At 38.6% G+C, this 20,769-nt stretch overlaps 1 protein-coding gene across 2 annotated transcripts in view; it reads left to right on the forward strand.

Moving 5' to 3' along the window:
- The first annotated feature begins 488 nt into the window (after positions 1–488).
- LOC114658820 (4-trimethylaminobutyraldehyde dehydrogenase A-like) overlaps positions 489–20,769 on the forward strand; it is a 35,278-nt gene continuing 14,997 nt past the window's right edge. Inside the window, exons 1-5 of one of the 2 annotated variants that reach the window (XM_051932724.1) lie at positions 489–576; positions 1,539–1,780; positions 7,185–7,330; positions 9,004–9,133; positions 17,390–17,524. In XM_051932724.1, the coding sequence (XP_051788684.1) occupies positions 1,576–1,780; positions 7,185–7,330; positions 9,004–9,133; positions 17,390–17,524 (616 nt within the window). In that variant the 5' untranslated portion in view covers positions 489–576; positions 1,539–1,575. Of the gene's footprint in view, positions 577–612; positions 746–1,538; positions 1,781–7,184; positions 7,331–9,003; positions 9,134–17,389; positions 17,525–20,769 lie in introns of those variants that run through there. The other variant, XM_028810879.2, reaches the window with a different exon arrangement.

Below are 20,769 nucleotides of genomic sequence, written 5' to 3' on the forward strand. Positions count from 1 at the left end.
AAATGTGAATTTGGCTAAGAGATAGAAAAACAGATGGAGGAGCATAAACAGATGCAGAGCTCTGCCAGGCACACGATCATGCCGTTATTTAAAGATTATGTTGACTGCCACCTTTAAGTGAGGCGCCATACGTGCCTTGTAGGGCAAGCATTTTAAAAATGCACGGAACAAAACAGGTTTATCTTCGAAATGAGGCACATCAGTAATTTAGCCATTGGCGGACCTCGACCTAAGGGGCCCCCGATTTGTTCTTAGGGACCTTCGGTAAAAACGTTTCAGAATTTACTTACGTTTACTAGAAAACCGATGCACAAAATGTCACTTTTTAAAATTGTTTTTCTTTTAGTAGAGTGTACAAAAATTACTTGTGTACGATGTCCATTTTTTTTTTCTTTTTTCTTTTAAATAAGTACGTGTTCGCGATCAACTTCGGTTCGTTTTATGAACTACATTTTAAAAGCGGCCCCTAACCTCAGCGGTCAAACTTTGGGTGGAGTTTAAAAAAAAAAATTCCGAGGGCAGCTATATAAGAAACAACAGACACAAAAAATATTTCTCCGGTCTCTGCAGTAAAAGGTAAGACAGATCGGTATTAACGGTGAATTTAAGAAGCAGGTTGATATAAAGGGGCTGGGAATAACATGACAGCGTGATTGGCAGCCAGCCATTAATTCCATGCGAACTTTGTAATCTCCAACCTTCGCACTTCTATTTGGAACGCGCTGCAAGTTACAATGCTTTTTAGGTACGAAACGATTGTGAGGCATTTTAGCGAGTGAGTGTTTTTTGGGGGTGCGCATTTGAATAAGGAGACAGAATTTGGAGTTGGGAGTGCGCGGAGAAGCTCGGTGATCGTGAGGGTTCGGCGCATATGAAAGTTCGTCGACTAACGACGTATTATTTCATTAAGGCTATCGGTGAGCCTCCAAGTGCGCGTTTACGATAATATGTCATTTTAAAGGGTGGTATTTTTTTTTGCAAGTATAAACACGTGCAAGTAAGAATTTCATTGTACTACGTACACATGATAGTAAACTTGAACTTGCAACGTCTCGCACTCGAAGCGAGCTGCCGCCGCCGCAACGTCTGAGTGCGTGCAGATCGAGTTCATTCCTGTTCCGCAACAATGATCGATCATTCATATACAAAAATAACTCATGTAGCAGATATGTTGTCAGTGGCAGTGTGTACACGTCTGCGCAGTTTATAAGACATGGAATGTTTCTCGTGTACTTAAAATTCCAACTTCTACAATAACAGTCTCCTGAGCACTGTAGCTCCTTCTTTCAGCTAGCAGCTTTTTAATTACAGGGGCTCAGTTTGGGGGCGGGAACGTCACGTGCTGTAGTTGAGGCGTACTGCGCACGCGCATCTCCAAGGATTCCTTCGCGCCGACTAAGGGGCGTCGCCTCTTCCAGCGTATATGAGAATGCGCTTGAGCGAAGGGGCTGGCTTTGAACTACTGGGAGACGCTTGACATTGTTATTCTGTCCTTTCTCCTCACATCTAGTGCTCTGTTTGTGTTTTTGTAATCCTAGATTCTGTTTGCGACGCACATTCACCCTCCTCAAGAAAATGCATCACAGCAGCTGCTCCTCGCCCACGGATGGATGCGAGCTTATTCGGACTCGCTTGCTGTCCGCTGCTACAATCAAGGGGGCATCCACGGGGAGCCTTCAGCTGGCTCCCAGGGAGGCCCTCAACTACTGGTGTGGGTCCCGAGTGAAGATTCCGGAACAGGACAAGAAGGCTGCGGAGCCAGTGTATGAGCCCGCAACAGGTAAACAACAAAAAAACTTAATGTTTTCTTTACTTACATTACACTACACTTTAGGTAATTACTCCTGTTACAAAATCTTCATCGTCGTATTTTGCGGATGTTTAGTTTTTTAATGCATTCGCCTGCCAAGAGCACGAGTGTTGCGTTGTGTAGAACCTTAGGCGTATTTTGATGACAACAGGCCTTTCAGTAGAACATAGCTGGCCAGTCTTATCCACCTAATTGCTTAAAAATAACTTCAAGCCCAGTTTTTTTGAGTGACCCTATAGCAGTAGTTCTTAAAATTTTATTTTTAATCTGTGAACCCAAATTAAAAAATCGATATCGTACTGGAACCCACATCGAGGATTATTATTATAATGACTGTGGAGTCGTAATGTGATAAAACTTGGCATATAAGAAAAAAGTAAATGGCTTTTGTTTCCTTTCAGGCATATTTTAGAGATGAATATTAGAAGTGGGAAACAAGTGTATTGTTGAAACAATACCGTTTATCCATCTTCCTAACCTACCTATCCAAGCAGTGTCATGGGGACAGTTGGAACCTATTCTAGCATGTGTTGAGTGCAAGGCAGGAAAGTCCCTGGACAGGGTGCCAGTCCTTGGCAGGGTAAACACACACACACGGGTCAGTTATGCATTGCCAATCCTCCTAGCCTGCATATCTTTTGAACTATGGAAGGAAGCTGGAGCACCTTAAGTAGACACCGGATAAACGTGCAAACCCGTAGCTGGGAGCCCCTGAGGCACGAACCTAAAACAGTTGTCATTCTAAACAGGAATAGGATATACCATTGCCAGTGGAAATGCTTATTAAAAGGTTTAGTAAACCTGAGAGAGAAATTCTTGGGAGTGCAGTATGATGATATGATTTTTTGATAGGATAGTATGAACAGTTGCTTAGACACTTGACTTGTAGTTCCACTTATGTAAAACAAGTTGTTAAATTGACACAGCTTATTTACACTGTATTAAATTAAAACTTTTTTTTTTTTTTTTAGAAGGCTTATCAAACGAGCCCCACCATTAAAAATATATTTTTCTGATTTAGTTTGCAAATAGATTAACATACCCTGGTTTCCATTTAACAATTCAAATGCAACCTATCTGTGACGTGTCACACCAGCAGTAAATTGTATGGTAAATAGCTGGTGGCTTATCAGTTGGCACAGAATTCAAACTCGGCAAATTTTACTACCCAATCATGGCCGCCCACCACAGACATGTGCCAGCCCATAGTTCAAGGAAAACACTTCACTAGAGTCCTGCTGTCTACCACCTTACTTGGTAACTTCCATTTGTCTGTAGTTCTTTGTCGGGCAAATCTGACCAGCACCAACATATTTCAGCCTTTCCTTTGCATTTAATACTAACTAGAAATCCTCAAGCAGTAATTATTTTTATTTTTTATTTATAAAATCACATTTAAAACCGAGGTTGCGCCAAAGTGTTGTACAAAGAATCATTAAACACAATGCAAACAATCATGCAGAAGCAGATCAATAAGACAACCAATTATAACATCCACCACAATCCCATTCATTATACATAGTGAAAGGCGGAAGAAAACAGGTAGGTCTTAAGCCGATTTTTAAAAACCTTGATAGAGGTTTTGAAGACCTGATGTGAAAAGGCAAGTCATTACAAAGCCTAGGAGCAACAGCTGAGAAAGTTGGGTCTCCCCTCGACTTCAGCCGAGATCTAGAAACTGCAAGGAGAAGTTGTCCAGATGACCTCAACGCTGTCTCTGCCACATAGGGGTGAACAACAACATTTATTTATATAGCACATTTTTATACAAAAAAGTAGCTCAAAGTGCTTTACATAATGAAGAAAAGAAAAATAAAAGACAAAGTAGCTCAAAGTGCTTTACATAATGAAGAAAAGAAAAATAAAAGACAAAGTGAGAAATTAAAATAAGACAACATTAGTTAACATAGAATAAGAGTAAGGTCCGATGGCCAGGGAGGACAGAAAAAACAAAAAAAAAAAAACTCCAGACGGCTGGAGAAAAAATAAAATCTGCAGGGGTTCCAGGCCACGAGACCGCCCAGTCCCCTCTGGGCATTCTACCTAGCAAAGATGAAGGAGGTCACAGATGTATTTTGGAGCGAGACTATGCAAGGCTTTAAAAACAAACAAGATTTTAAAATCAATGTGACACCTCACTGGTAGCCAGTGGAGAGAGGCTAAAATGGGTGAGAGATGATCCTTTTTTATTGACCCCATTAAGAATCTCGCTGCAGCATTTTGAACCAGCTGAAGGCGCGACAGAGCAGATTTTGGCAGACCCACATATAAAGGATTACAAAAATGTAGGCGAGATGTAATAAAAGCATGAATGACTGTTTCCAAGTCCTTCTGTGATAATAAAGGATTTTAGTTTAGAAATTAGCCTCCGTTGGTAAAAACTGGACTTTACGATCGTGGAGATTTGTTTTTCAAAACTTAGTGATGACTCAAAGATGGTACCTAGGTTTCTGACATCATTATGAATCATTGCTGCCAAAGAGCCTAACTGAATGCCGATTTCAACTGCAGATGTGGTGGGACCAAAAATAATGACCCGTTTTAATTTTGTTTAATTGTAAGAAATTTTGTGCCATCCAATATTTAATGTCCTCAAAGCATTTCAAGAGCTTTTTTTTTTTTATTATTTTTACAGATTAAGTGATGTCAGAACTAATTTTGAGATACAGCTGGTTATCATCAGCATAACAATGAGTGACATCATGTTTGTAAAAGATGGCGCTCATGGGGAGCACATAAAGGGGAAATAGAAGGGAAGCCAGGATAGATCCTTGTGGGATGCCTTGTGTAAGAGGAGCTGGCAGAGAGAAATTCCCATCTATGTTAGCAGACCCTTTGAGGTCGGACTCAAACAATTTCACTGCACAGCCTTGAATGCCCACTTCATCCTCAAGCCATTTTAACAGAACCCCAGGGTCCACTGTGTCAAATGCTGCACTGAGATCCAGTAAGACTAAGATTGCAGAAGAGCCTGAGTCCAAAGTTAAGAGAATATCATTCGTTAATTGGTAATTGATACAAATTAAATTATATTCTTTTGTGTATTTGCTCAATAGTTCAGTTGTTGAATTTGTAACATTCATTTTTTGTGGTAGTATCTTGTGAGAATTACAATTTATGTCTATGATAACATACTAGACCAAAGTGTTACAAAGAAAGAAAGAGTTGCAAGAAAAAGCAAAACAAGCATGAGTGTCATACAGAAAATGGTAGCTAAGAAATCAATATACACTTGCATAACACAGATATTCAACTTATTGAAAAAGTAGAGTCCTTGCTGTATATACACATTCATTTTTTTAAATAACTTTATATTTTATATAATTTTATGTAAAAAATCGATTAGAAGTGGAACTAAATTTCCGCTATGAAAAAGCCAAATTAAACTGGGTTTATAGGAGTTTTATTTATTTTTTATGTTTCATGTTAGTCTACTGCGGTGGGTTGGCACCCTGCCTGGGATTGGTTCCTGCCTTGTGCCCTGTGTTGGCTGGGATTGGCTCCAGCAGACCCCCGTGACCCTGTGTTCGGATTCAGCGGGTTGGAAAATGGATGGATGGATGTTAGTCTAGTGCAGTGGTTCCCAAACTCTGTCCCGGGGACCCATTGTGCATCTGGTTGGAACAAAACCCTGCAGCCACAATCCGTGATAATAATCGATAACAAATGATTTCATTTAATTAGCTGGTCTTTTTTTACTCTTCTCTTATTCTGCACTCAGAAAAACACAACCGTTTGGTTTTTACATTTATAAGGCATTTAGAAATATTTCTATTTTTTTTCAAAAGTTATAAATGCTTAACTCTCTATATAATATAATGTGTGTGTGTATGTATATATAATTTATTCATTAAAGAAAAACCATGAAAGAATGCATGAGGAGCTCTTTCCTCTATAATGGTAGAGTGAACAAGACAGGTGTTATATCCAATTCAGCCCCTCTTGTCAGAAATGTCAAGCAACCCTGATCTGGATTAAGCGGGTTAGAAAATGATATGACACATTCTGTGGGGCTTTTGCAGGAGATTCAGTAGATTCGGTGTAACTCTGCCTGTTCTAGCAGCTTGGGTATAACACAGGAACCAGCCAGTAACATATATCTGATCCATAATGTAGCCTACTGACACACTTCAAACTTGGAGTCTACAGTTAACATAACCTTTGAGTGTGCCTGAGGAGTATCTACATAGGCCGGGAGTAACTATGTAAGCTCCACATGGACCTGGGCATGAGGTCAAAACTAGAACACTTGGTTATGTGGCTGAAAGACCAATTTTGAACTCGCCATACCACTTTCAGAGCAGCAGTCTGGTGTGAAGTTTGTAATTTTTAAAATCTTCTAAAAATGTTTATTCTAAAAACATATTTGCAAACTTAATATTACTCCGCCTGAGGCTTTTGTCCTTGATTTGAGACGGTCCAATCAGGTGACCGATATCTTGCTGATTTGCCCAGTTTCAGTTTACTGTGTTTCAAAACTGCTCTGCATTTACACATATTCATGGAGAGCAAACACTAGCCAATTTTTGGCACAAGTATGCATACAATTCTGCAAACCTCACTAAACAAACTACTTTTCAGTCAGCTTTGCTTGCAGTGCAACAAACTGTATTTATTCAAAGAGTGATGTGGCAACAACCAGCCCCCATTACAAATTTGGAACACATTCAGTACTGAAAGTGTTTAGTAACAAGATCATAGCTTAAAAAGATACCCTGTGACACATACCTTTCTTCCACTAATATGCCATGTCATCCCTGTAGGATGTATTTAGTCAGCTGTAGCCTTCTTGCGGCTCTACTAAGTTTTTAATTTCCTGTATAGGAAATTAAAGTAGGCAAAATATGACCAGAACTAAGAGTCCAGGTTATGTATAATGTATCAGGTTTATTTGTTTTCTTAAAGTGTGTGCAAATACACAGAAGATAAAATTGACAATCCTGTGCTGATTTAACTGCAGGTGATTGCTACACCCTGTTGGCTAAATCCTTCACATGGAAAACTCTGCAGAAGAGGGTTACAGATTGAGCAATGGCAGTGCGAGTGGCTTAATTGTGTAACAATCCAAAGATTTGCTGAACCTGCCATCTTATCATGATGAAAATGATGAAAGAATCAAACTTTTGGGTTGAACCACTGTTAAATGCTTTGAAGTGACCCCATTTTTGTGCCATATATAAGTGCAATATGTCCTTTTAACTAATTAAATATACACTGACTCATTATTTTTTTTTTTTTATCTTTTTACTACAGATAAGTCCTTTTTTTATTATTCTTATCTTTCTTATCTGTAAGGGTAAAGGAAGAAGTCCAAGGATAAATAGATGTAGCTGTTCTTGTTTAAATAACCCCTTTTTTTAATTATTATTTTCAGGTCGTTTGCTATGTGAGCTTGTGCCTGCTGGGGCCCATGAAGTGGACCAGGCCATACAGAGCGCTCAGGCTGCCTTCCAGAAATGGAGTGCAATGTCCGGCATGGAGAGGCAGCACATATTGATGGAAGCTGCCAGGCTTATTAGGGTATGGTATGGAAGAAATAAGGAATAAATTGTTACTGGGTATCATGCCTCCAGAGTGCTGTGTTCAGACACTTTTATGTTTCAGATCTGAATGTCATGTGATAAAGCCTGTCTTAGGCATTCTATGTATTTTGGTATGTTTTGGTGCATTTTAAGGCTATCAGCTGATGGAGAAGTGTACAGGTTTTGTAAGAGAGCTAGGCTTTATACTTTCAGTTGGTCAATGGCTGCTTTCAAAGGTTTACCTGAATGCTTAGAATAATACAGTATATGCAAAAGCTGAGGAGTCCCAACAACAACAGCATTTATTTATATAGCACATTTTCATACAACTATGTACCTCAAAGTGCTTTACAAGATGACAAAAAGAAAGTTTACAAGAAAAGAGAAACAATTAAGATAAGTTTAGCAACACAAGGTAAGGTCAAATAACTGCAAAGTCAGAAAAAAATGAAATCGGTTAGCCTGGAGAAAAAACAAAATCTGCAGGGGTTCCAAGGCCAAAAGACTGCCTAGCCCCCACTGGCAAAGTGTTGTTTGTCATGAATGGCCACCTGCTATCTTAAATTTCAGTATGCCTACTGGATTTATTCTTAGTTTCTGTAAATTGTGTAGCATCTAAGTCAAAATCTTTCCAAACATGTTTATTTCTAATTACTTTCTTGGTGTTTTTTAAGCCTATACTGTAAACCATGTAGGATGTTCGGTATCTATTTTCAGTAGGATACAACCCAAGGTGATGTTTGTCTTGCTGTTTGTTAGCCTACATTTAATTTGCTCCAAACAGTCCCATGCACTTGTTTTTTGTTTTAACTTAAGTATATAAAGAATGTATTGGTTGCATGGCTTGTACAGTGGCAAGCATACATTTCCTTATGCAGACTCGCACTTCTTAAGTGAAGTCTGATAACTCAAAATGACTTCTAGCACTGCCTTACTGAACACAAGGCTGTATAATCAGCCTACAACAGGGCACCGGCCTAACACAGGGCACATAAAATTCCACAAAGCCAAATTTGAATTTTCACTTCACCTAATGTCTTTGGGATCGGGCAAAAAAAGTAGAACTCCTGAAAAACAAATGCACAGACAACCCTGAGCTATCATTCAGAATTGAGACTATGCACCCGGGGTAGCAGTGCTACCACATCCTGGCCTTAATGTTGGTGGCAACGTGTTGCATGTGGGTTTTTTTTTTTTTTTTTTTTTTTTTTAATTTGCTTTCTTCGTTTAAGAATAAATCCTTTTATTTAGTAATCAGCCTTAGTCAGGTTTCTTTTTTTTATGTAGTTATTTATATGAAGTGGGCTAAGGAGTTCACTTATAATGTTTGATTGGTGCTGGATTATGGGGCATTTAATTTTTTTAAACTGATGTCCTGTAACAGCATAGCTTCTGGCCTGGGCTGCTAAATTCTTTTTGTGACATGATGATGGAATCGCTTAATCCTTTCACTTTGATATTCTTATATAACGTGGTTTGTTATTTGATTTGTAGCATGAAATAAGATTCTACATTAGTGTCTATCTGTTCATTTTCACAATTATTTCAAGATGTGTAGATAATTTCTAAAAGTAATTTCCATAACAAGTGTATTGGTCTTATCCAGGTGTTCCCTTACCCAAGTTTTTTTTCTAAGCCATTTTTTTTTCCTTTTCCCTACCTAATAAACAGGAACATTGCGAAGAAATTGCTAAAGTTGAAGTCATCAATAACGGCAAGTCCATTTCGGAAGCAAGGGGAGACATTGAGGTCTCTTGGTTAACCATTGAATACTATGCAGGTTTAGCTGGAGGGCTCTCTGGTAAGTGAAGACTGCGTCAAGGGAATCTAAATACAGCTTAAATGTCAGATTTTAACCTTGTGGGATCAGCTAAAGTGTGTTTTTAATTAATTATCTATATCACACACTCGGAGGTGGCAAAAGTAGGTTTATAGTATGGAAAAAGACATGCAGGTTATGTTTGCTACCTGCAAGCACACCACAATAATAATAATAATACTAATAAGAAGATACATAATGCAATAGTAAGAATTTAACTCTGGTTATGATTGCTACACTCAAGCACAACACAAACTATCTGGAAGGCAGGCCTCCACGTTCTACTTATGCTTAATGATTCCATACTTTAGAATGTAGAAGGAATAAAAAAATGTTGTACCTAGAGTAAACTAGGCCTTTAATGACCTTCTGGGCATGGCCATCAGCAGTGTGTCTGTCTGTGGACAGAGTGTTGCCCTTGTCGAGAGGTTTACTTACCTTGGCAGTGACATTCATGTCTCTGTTGACTCTTCTTATGAAGTCAGTAGACTGATTGGGAAAGTGTGGAGGGGTCATGAGGTCTCTGGAAAGGGGTGTGTGGCGCTCCTGATGTCTATGCCAAAGGGTGAAGGTCCAAGTTTTTAGAGTCCTGGTGCTTCCTGTCTTGCTCTATGGTTGTGAGACATGGACGCTATCCAGTGACCTGAGATGAAGACTGGACTCCTTTGGTACTGTGTCTCTCCAGAAAACCCTTGGGTACCGTTGGTTGGACTTTGTGTTGCTCATGGAGTCCCGAATGAGGCACATTACCTGCATTGTGAGGGAGCGTCAGTTATGGCACTACGGCCACGTGGTACGTTTCCCCGAGGGTGATCCAGCTCGTAAGATCCTCATTGTTGGGAACCCGAGTGGCTGGACCAGGCCAAGGGGTCGCCCACGTAACACCTGGCTGCGGCAAGTAAAGGGTCACTTCCGGAGGGTGGGACTGGACCACGTGTCTGCCTAGGGGGTTGCCAACCGGGATCCCAAGTTGTTTCGTCATGTAGTAGGTGCGGCAACGCGCTGTACCAGTGCATGCTCCGCAACTTGACTTGACTAGAGAAAAATCTGTGTAAGTAAGAGGTCAGGCTGAATAGTGACCAGTTTAAGATTTTAACCGAGTCTTCTCTTGACCAACTGCACAAGCAACTATTACCCTAATAATCTGGTTAATTTAATGCACTTGCAAAAGGCATGTTAAGGGCCTAGTTTGGGATACTGCAGCGAGATAGAGGTGAGGACATAATCAGTAACTAGTGCAGTGTCCTTACCTTTTGTTAATAGTTCATATATATCAGCTAAATTGTGGATTAACCGATGCAGAATTTGGAGGCTTTCATCAGCTATAACTTGAAGGCTAGAGGAAGATGGAGATATCTTCACTGCTTAACAGAATTCAGAACAATTCTTTTAGGAAAGATCTGAGACCCCTGGAAGCATTGCCTATTTTTGTCACAAGCAGATTTCCAAACAATTCAAGGAAAGCCTGCAGACTGTGTAATCCAGCATAGAGTAACCATTGGTGCTCACATAATGACATCTACACAATCTTTGTCTGATAATTTTGTTTACTTCTAATAAGTTAGCAATCACAGTACAGTCATGCAATTTGAAAGGGGGTGTTTGTGGGGACATATTCAAGATAAGGTTTGTCAGATCTAAATGTGCCAAATCATCAGTACAGTTTTCTTATCGATTTCTGAATGTGTAATGGGAAAGTTTGTTTAAATGAATAAATATTCTTGGTTAGAATTTTTTTTTTCCTTTTCCTGTGAAATTTCTTAATCTTAATTTATTCATCACCTTGTTAGAATGGAGCATGTATGACATTAAAAGTAGACCAAAAGTGCATTACACAGAAAACTACTTTTGTAAAGGCTGTACTTGACACATTTTCAAGAAATACTGCTCTATGCTGAGGCGTTTTGTAGATCACATATATTGCATTCAAAAAGAGTGTGACATTATGTGTTGGTCCAGCAGAATTAACAGAAATTCAACCCAACTAGAGTGGGGGGTGTGTGTATGTGTGTGTGTCAGTCCCTGGTTATATTTGCTTGCCAATTTGTAGGCTTTTGTTCTTGGTTTTGGCCAGAAAGTGATTGTTTCTCTGGTAAAATACCAAATTGAGTAGATAAGTCTATTTGAGGCAAGGCTTACATTGTTACCAAAGCAGTCGGTTATTTTTTTATTTTTTATTTTTTTACCACTTCTGTTTATTTTAAACAATGTATATTGCATAGTGCTGTGATTGAGCCAATGCACAAAGTGAAGCACTGTTGGTCATAGAAGATAACTGAGTAGTACTTGTAGATAAAAAGCTTCATGTTCCCTACTTTCTGTTTGCTGTCAAGGGCATGGTGTGTGGGTTGAAGTCCATTGGTGAGTCCTGCATTCTTCACATAGATATTACTTGTTTTAAATTTGTCACAGCTGCCACATTCTTCCCCACCCGCTTTACCCCATTACTAGGGCAAATGTTATGATGAGTTAATCAATTTGACATGATTATACTTTTTTTATTTTTTTTTTATTTTTTTTTTTTATTATATATAAACTCCAGGTATCTTATTGACAGTGTTTTTTGATTGCTAGCATAATACATTAAAAATATCAGCTGTTATCTCCTTGTAATCCTCCCCCCCAAATATGTTAAGGATATTTCACATGAATGCTATAGAAACCACTGAACACCCAGCACCTTCACTAAAATGAGTGGACGCTAGGTATGTCAAATTATACAAAAATGAGTAGTACTAGGGTGTTGTACCGTGTTAGCCATTATGAATGTAGAGAAAAGCCAAGCAAATGACCCCCTTTTTATTGGCTAACTAAAAAGATTACAATATGCAAGCTTTCAAGGCAACTCGGGCCCCTTCTTCAGGCAAGATGTAAACATAAAGATCAATAAAGATTACATCTTGCCTGAAGAAGGGGCCTGAGTTGCCTCGAAAGCTTACATATTGTAATCATTTTAATTAGCCAATAAAAGGTGTCATTTTGCTTGGCTTTTCTCTACAAAAATGAGGATATGAATTCTCATATTAAAAAAAGTTAAGTTTTTGAATATGCTTGAAGTGCTACTTGTATTTAATGTGCTTTTGTATGCCTCAATATCATTTTGCTTGTGGAGCCGACATTTCCTCCACTTGAAAAGGCAGCCCTTCACAGAAAGGTTACTTCTGATTGATAGATACTTTATTAATCCCCAAGGGGAAATTCACATTCACAACTCTCCAGCAGCCACATACTGATAAAAACAATTTTAATTAAAGAGTGATAAAAATGCAGGTATAACAGACAATAACTTTGTATAATGTTAACGTTTACCCCTCTGGGTGGAATTGAAGAGTTGCGTAGTGTGGGGGAGGAACGATCTCCTCAGTCTGTCAGTGGAGCAGGACGGTGACAGCAGTCTGTCGCTGAAGCTGCTCCTCTGTCTGGAGATGATCCTGTTCAGTGGATGCAGTGGATTCTCCATGATTGGAAAGTGATGTGATCAAAGAGAGAAGTTGAAGCGGCACACTTCACATGCCTGTAATGCATATACAGAATCCATATAAAATCACCCACTTTTAGTTAAACGCAAGCATAACTTTTGTTGCTGCCCCCACCTCCAGCCCTCCGCTCTGTTTGCTTTTCTGGTCCGTTGGTGCAAAAGACCTGTCAGTGCCCATCTGTATTTTGTGTAAGTCAAGACCTGGGGCCTCATGTATAAACGGTGCGTACGCACAGAAATGTTGCGTACGAACCTTTCCACGCTCAAATCGCAATGTATAAAACCTAAACTTGGCGTAAAGCCACGCACATTTCCATGGTAACTCATACCCTGGCGTACGCAATTTCTCCACTCGGTTTTGCAGACTGGCAGCACCCAGCGTCAAAGCAGTGCTACTGTTCCTGTGTGGTTACCCTTTCTTAGATCCACATCCATGGCGGCGGGTTTATCAAATACACTGAAATTAACCGCATATCGTTCATAAATTTAATGCATCTGATTGTAATTAACCTGTAACAATATAATGGTCCACAGAATGGTCAAACTACTGTTCCTGTGTGCTCATCCTTTCTTTCTTAGCTCCACATTCCTGATACGGCTTTATAAATACACTGAAATTAACTGCATATTGTTTATTAGTGTAATGCATCTGATCGTAATTAACCTGTAGCAATATAATGGGCCAGGGAATAGCCATAGTATTCCAAATACCATAACTGCTTTAGCGTTGTTACGCTCACTGCATCTTGTTCTTCTTTTTGCTGCTCCCATTAAGGGTTGCCACTGCGGATCATCTTTTTCCATATTACTCTTACTGCACCACTCGGAGTATTTATATCACTGTATCTGAGTGTGAATCACAGCAGCAGATGATCGGAAAGAGAATTATCAGTATACAGTTTCAAGTACACACTACCTCAACCACGGCAAAAAGTGTCAAAGCCTTTCCTGTACGAACCTCGCTTTTCAGAAACAGTTTCATCCCAAGAACTATAAACGCACTCAATCAGTCCAAGTGCTCCTTGTAGAACTGTTTGTACTTAAGTACAATCACCTCACTGTAAACTTACACTACAGTTATAATATTGCACAACCTGCGCTACTTTATAAAGCGCGTATGATGACAATATCATTTTTAAGATGAAATGCAGCAAAATATGTTGCTTATAGTATACAGATAAAACTTTAACTTCATTTAAATAATCAGTATTGTTAATAATTAAACATGTGAGGACACGGTGCCGCAGCGTATAGCTAGTTCAAGGATAGCTCCTGCCTTGCGCTGTATTCTTGCTGGTGCTGACGCGACACTGGAAGGATAGATGAATAGAATAATTAAACATGTACTACGAAGATATTTCAATGTTCCTTAAAAGTTTTGAAGAATCGGCCTTCTAAGCTTACAAATGGCTTAACGTCTATTACAGAGCTGATTGTGTGGCGATTGGAGAAAGAAAAGTATGGACAGGAATTGGAGGTTAGTACGTTTGAAAGAGACAGTACTTCTGTAATAAATTATTTCATCGAAGGTCGCACATGGAGCAGCAAGCCTCTTGCGTGAGATATGAACAATCACTGCGCCACCGTGTTCCCATGTTTAATAACATACTTTCATTCCTATCTTCATGAAAATGATATCACGTATACATCTCAGTATTTTAATTATTCAGAGAGCTGTAATATCCCGAATGTAATGCATTCTGTGTCCTGTCGGAGAAAGAGAAAGAACGGAAGCATGTAGTGATTAACACACACAGAGCACATAGAAGATCAAACACAGAACAAAGCATTTAACATGCTACTTGAGAAACTAGTAAAATAAACTATTTTAAGATGAAGTTTATGATGTTCTACTTTAATGGCAAAATAAACTACGTGATTAAAGTGGAAATTTCGAGATTAAAGTTGACATTTCGTGCTTTTTTCCCACTGTGTGCCTATGTTTTTTGTTTGTACCCTAATACGCTTTCATATGACACTCAGACGGTGGGCTACGAGTCGCCTTTTCACGGCAACTTTGATATGTGATTTCTTTTTTATTTCGGGCACTGTGCGACTTTGTGAATTTGATCTTTCGAGTTTTTCCGACACTCTGTCACTCGATCAACTTTCTTTTGTTGATTATACCACTGTTTAAACCAACAAATAGTACGTTTTTCCTTTGCCTCCACTTGGTATTCGCTGAAATTCTTATTTTCCCCTGTGCTTTTCCCATTGTCTTTTCACAGAAGGCTATTTATATTGATTTGCATATTCAAAGAGGCGTAATTCTGGGAGGAGTTGGGGCGGGACAGAAGGCGCGTGCACGTGCGTTACTTTTCACGCTGATCGGGATTTATGTAGTGGAAGAACGTGAAAGTATGCGTGCGCACAAGATTCCTGCATCTGGATTTTTCTGTGCGTACGCACAATCCTGTTTTTGTGCTTACGCCATGTTATAGTGTGAGTTCTACGCACGGCGTTATACATGAGGCCCCTGGTGAGTTTATTCACGTTTCACAAAAGGAGTGACTGAAAGCACTAAACATTGCATTGTAAGGATTTTCAAGTATTCTTCCATATTTTTGTTTGCTTTCATAGATGAAACTTTTTTTTTTTTTTTCCCAGCAGCAAATTGACCTTTTACAGAAGCTATATAAATACATAAGTAGAGGGATAGTCTTTCTGATTTGTGCGTTTATATTTATCTAACTTCTTACTTGACAGTCACAGTGAAGCATTATGTTGGTATATTGCTGTTGGTAATAAGGCACCCCAGTAGGGTTTCTTGACACGCTTCTTCTGAATGATTCTTTGGCTGAAAGTCCTCAGTGTTAGTGCCATTTTGAGCAAAGCTTCACATCCTCTCTTGGTCACACTGAGTTTTGTTTTAATTCCCTCCTCTTCATCAACTTCCAGAGGGTCCAGATAATGGAGCCTGCCCTTTCATTTGGCTTGTTGATTCGATGGGCATCTCTTGAGTTGATATTACCAGCCCAGAACACCACATCATAGAAAATTGCACTGACTATCACAGAGTTGTAAAAGCTGTGAAGGATGTTGCTACCCCCAGTAAAGGAACAGAGTCCCCGAAGGAAAGGGGGCAGGGGAAACTGCTCTGCCCTTCCTAATATAGTTCTTCTGTGTCCTCCCAGCAGTCCAACCTGACATTGATGTGAACCTCAAGAACTGGTTAGAGTGCACCATCTCTGTATCATCTCCTTGAGTAGTAACTGGATATATAGGCTCTTTGTTGTGGTGAAGGTCGATAACATCAGCAAAACCAAGTAACTAGTTAAGATGCAGACAGTTCTTTTTGCTCCAAGAAAACAAGTTCTCCATCTGACACCTTAACTTTCTCACACCCTTATCAATACACCCCATAAGTGCAGAATCATCTCAAAATTTTTGCAAATTATTTGACCTGGTGTTACAGTATATTTATGATGATTGGATGTGTAGAAAGTGAAGAAAAGGGTACAGGACTGTTCCCTATGGTGCTTCAGTGTTGCTCACATCCATATCACAAATACAGTCCATGAGTCTCACAAACTGGTCTGCTCGACAGTCTATTATCCAGGACACCATAGGCTCATCCATCTGCATATCTCCGAGTTTAGCCCTTAATAAGGATGGCTGGTTGGTATTGAAGGCACTTGAGAACAAACAAAACATAATTCTCACAGTGCTGCCATCTTTTTCCAGGTGAGAATAAGCCTTGTGGAGCAGACAGATAATTGCATCCTCCACTCCAATCTTTGTCTGATGAGCATTAACAGCAGCTTAACTAACAGTTGAAAAAATACACACAAAGAAGAATAATTTTAAATCAAATCATAAGAAGTATATGTTTAAAAAATAGTTTGTGGAAGATGCATCACTTTGGCAGAGTGGGCTGATTTGTTAACTTCATTGAATGGGGTGGTGGTAATTAAATAACATACAGGATTAAACTAAATGGGTTACTCCATTCCCCCGACCCATACAGATGCAGAAAAAATATAATGCATATAACCTTAAAACTTGTAATTCCTACAACAAAAGCAAAATGAAAAATGAGGTTGAGGTATGGTTGAGGTAGCATTCCTGACAATGAAAATGCTCTTTAAAATGTTGATCTTTGAAAGCTGTTGCAATAATAAAAGGAAAGACAGAAAGATGGTTCCATTATGTTTAATGAGAAGGGAAACCGGCTTCCTGTATGTTTGCTGCGATAAATGCTTAACATTTTTTATATAAAATGAGCAAATCCAAGATCTCTGGTTCAGGGGTGAACCAGAACAGGATCAGGGGCAACATGATACTTTTAGGGAACTGGGCAAGTGTTTAAAATCTGTTGGTACACCTTTTAATCAGAAAGCAGAGTAGTGCAGTAGAAAAAATCTGTCCATTTTATAAATGGCGATACAAACAATTAAAAATTTCAAAAACTCTGACGGTGGAAGTGATATGCAAAACATATACCAAATACAAAAGTATTGCCACAGTGTGTCTGGAGTAACACAATGCCAAAATTGGTGCAGTGTTTGAAATAATATATATATATATATATATATATATATATATATATATATATATATATATATATATATATATATATAATCATAATTTTACAATCAAATGTCAGCATATGTCTTTGAATAAGAATTTTTACATATAGAATTATGTTCGAATAGTGATGTTCATTCTGACAGCCCTAGTGGACGCATTCCATTTTGTCCTTTTTTCCTTCTCAGCATATGTAGTGCATAGCTAACATTTGTTTTGCTTCACCCCTTCAGGTCAACATGTGCAGCTACCTGGGGGCTCATTTGCCTATACTCGCCGGGAGCCATTGGGTGTCTGTGCTGGCATTGGAGCCTGGAATTATCCATTCCAGCTTGCAGTATGGAAGTCTGCACCTGCCCTTGCTTGTGGTAAGTTTGTATGCAAGCAGCTTCCTTTGCAATTTACTTTTCAGGTTAATAGTATTAATCCACCATTACAGCTTCATATTATTTTTCCCAATGTTCTTTAATTTGTATTGATGGGTTTGGTGCAGTGACAATATGGGAGAACCACTGATTTAGAACTCTGAGGCTAGGGATCTGCACTGGCAATTGGAAGGTTGCCGGTTCGAATCTCGTAAATGCCTTTAGGGACTCTGTTGGGCCCTTGAGCAAGGCCCTTAACCTGCATTTGCTGAGCACTTTGAGTAGTGAGAAAAGCGCTATATAAATGCAAAGAATTATTATTATTAGAACACCTGCTCCATCATCTCGAGGGGAGTCCATTAAATTGCTTTGGACATGTTCACGATGTGCTGCCAATGGGAGCAGACTACAGCAAATGGAGAAAGGGTTATATCTTTTGATTGGTTTGGGGCATTTAGAAATCCTGGAAAACTTGTTGCAATCCTTCCGTGTGATTCCACTGTGACTCTTACCAGGAAAAGCAGTTTGAAAAGAATGAACAACAAATGTTCTTTTCTTTAAAAATTGATATGCAGTACTTCATAAACATGGGATTGAGCCATTTTGGTTAGATTTTTTTTTTTTTTAAGGGTAAACATGGTTTTCTGCTTCCTCAGACATTCTTTGTTATCTGGCCAGTCATTGTAATCTACACATTCTGTTTACATTTGAGTTTTAATATTGATTTTCTTCTAATTAGGATAATAATCGTAACCTAAGTATGAAACTTTAGTCCAGCCATTTTTAGTTTTTATTTATTTTTTTTATTTTATTGATATTATTTGAATAAACAGCATTACATACAATCATGTCAAACTTAAAACATAATTCAGCTCCTGCCCGTGAGAAAGAGTGGAGAAACTACAACATGAGCAACCCTTTTTTAAAAATAAAACAAAAAACAGTAGAATGTCCCTTTCCCTGCTATAGATGCTTATTCTAAGATCTTGCCATATTTAAAAAAAGTTTTTAACAGATCCTCTAAGTGAGAATTTCCTTTTTTCAATTTCAAATATTATAAAACATCAGTTACCCACTAGCTTATAACAGGTGGACTGGGATTCTTTCTGTTGAGCAAGATATGTCTATGTGCTAGTAGTGTGGTATAAGCAATTACAATCCGTTTCTCCTTCTGTTATTTAAGCCCATCCAGGAGTACACCAAACACGGTTGTTAATGGGTTAGGAGTGATAGTGACACCAAGGCCACCATATAGGCGTTGAAAGATTTTGTCCAAAATGATGTTCATTTGGTGCATGCCCAAAACATGTGGCCCATTGAGGCTGGATGTAAATTGTAATGTTCACATGTTGAATCTTACTCTGGTCATATTTTGGACAGCTTTAAATGAGATAAATAAGCTTGATAAGATTTTAATGATTCAATGCTTTGCGCATATGGAGCTGGAATATATTCTGTGCATGGCTTCCTGCCCCTCCTTTTCAGAGATGTTAAGTGAACATCTCAACATACCCTAGGATCTTTGAAAGGAAGAGATTTTAACATTTCTTCTTCATATTATTATTATTATTATTATTACCACACTTATTTTAACTTCACCTATTTGTTGTCTGGTACAAATTTTGTAAACCATATTTAACCTACTTCCTGTTGTCCAAATGACTTGAAATTTTGCACACTTACTCCCTTCCAATAACAATACATGAATCAGTTTCACTAATTGATCAATTAATCCATGTTAATTAAGAAATGAAATTTTCATATGAAGAATAGTTAAAAATTTCACCAATAGATGGCGCTAGTAATGGATAGAAATATTTAAGGAAGTGTTAAAATATTGATTACAAAATTATACTAAAACAAACCCAATACTAAAAAGTTGAAAATAATTATATATATACTTTTTAAAAATCACGCTTATATTAAGTTTAAAAGTGTGCTAAAATGTAAAAAATAAGTCTCTCATACATCACTCGTAAAATAAAAACGTGGGCGCTTTTCATCAATCAACAAAAAATATTTTTTTTATCCATATATTAGTATCCATATTTAGTATTTTTATTTCCCATATATTGTTGAGATGCTGTCTGAGTCTTCAAAACTAAACTGTATTGCTTAGAATAGAAATTAGTGGGAAGTGAGGAAAACTGGGAAGGCTCCTTTTAGCTAATTTTCTGATTTGAACGTAGTGGAAAAATTGTGTTGATGTGAAGTTAAATTTAAAGTGTGATAGTTTCTTTGTATCGTATAAAGAATCTATATACAGATCTCCTAAGTCTTTAAATTATGGATGTTTTCCAAACATCAAATACTGTGTAGGTTTGAGAGGATAGAAAAAGGTGATTATCATGTAAAGATGCAACAGATAAGAGCGTCTCTGTCTTCTTGCATTGGTTCCATATTCTAATTGAGTGATGGACAATTGGATTATCCATATATTTACGATAATTTGTATATACTGGGGCACAGAGCACGGTATATAAAAAGGTTCAGCAAGATTTTATTTCTATTGCAGACCAGGCTCATGGATATTCATCGATTTTTGTTTCTATGTCCAGGACTTCATAGCTTGTATATTTGCCGCCCATTAACTCTTTTAGGGCGGATGTCGACTTTTGTCGACAGGAGGGGTTGAGGGCGAATGTCGACATCCAGGGATAGAGGGCGACAATCAGCTGTTAATGGCGACAAAACTCACTGTCACGTCACAGGCATTCCCTCTGTGCTTGGAGGAATGCTAGACTCGTTGACTCGGCAACTAATCCTTGCATGTGCATGAGTTGCGAAATGTAAACAATGGCAAGATGGCAGACATGTCACAATTGGTGAAAGGTGTGGACTGCAGGCAGGCCAGTTCAACACCCGGACTCTGCGACAAAGCCATTTTGTTGTAATAGATGCAGTATGCGGTTTAGCATTGTCGTGCTGAAATATGCAAGACCTTCCCTGAAAAAGACGACATCTGGATGGGAGCACTTAAAACATGTACAATATATACCTTTCAGCATTGATGGCACCTTTCCTGATGTGCACACTTCCAATTCCATAGGAACTAATGCACCCCCATACCATCAGAGATTCAGGCTTTTGAACTGAACACTGATAACAAGCCAGATGGTGTCTCTGTCTCTCTCTCTCTCTCTCTCTCTCTCTCTCTCCTTTTTTAGTCCAGAGGGTGCAGTGTCCATGTTTTCCAAAAAGAATTTCAAATTTTGATTCTTCTGACCACAGAACAGTTTTCCACCTCA

This window comes from Erpetoichthys calabaricus, chromosome 10, assembly GCF_900747795.2.
Source record: "Erpetoichthys calabaricus chromosome 10, fErpCal1.3, whole genome shotgun sequence".
NCBI classification, from domain to species: Eukaryota; Metazoa; Chordata; class Cladistia; order Polypteriformes; family Polypteridae; genus Erpetoichthys; species Erpetoichthys calabaricus.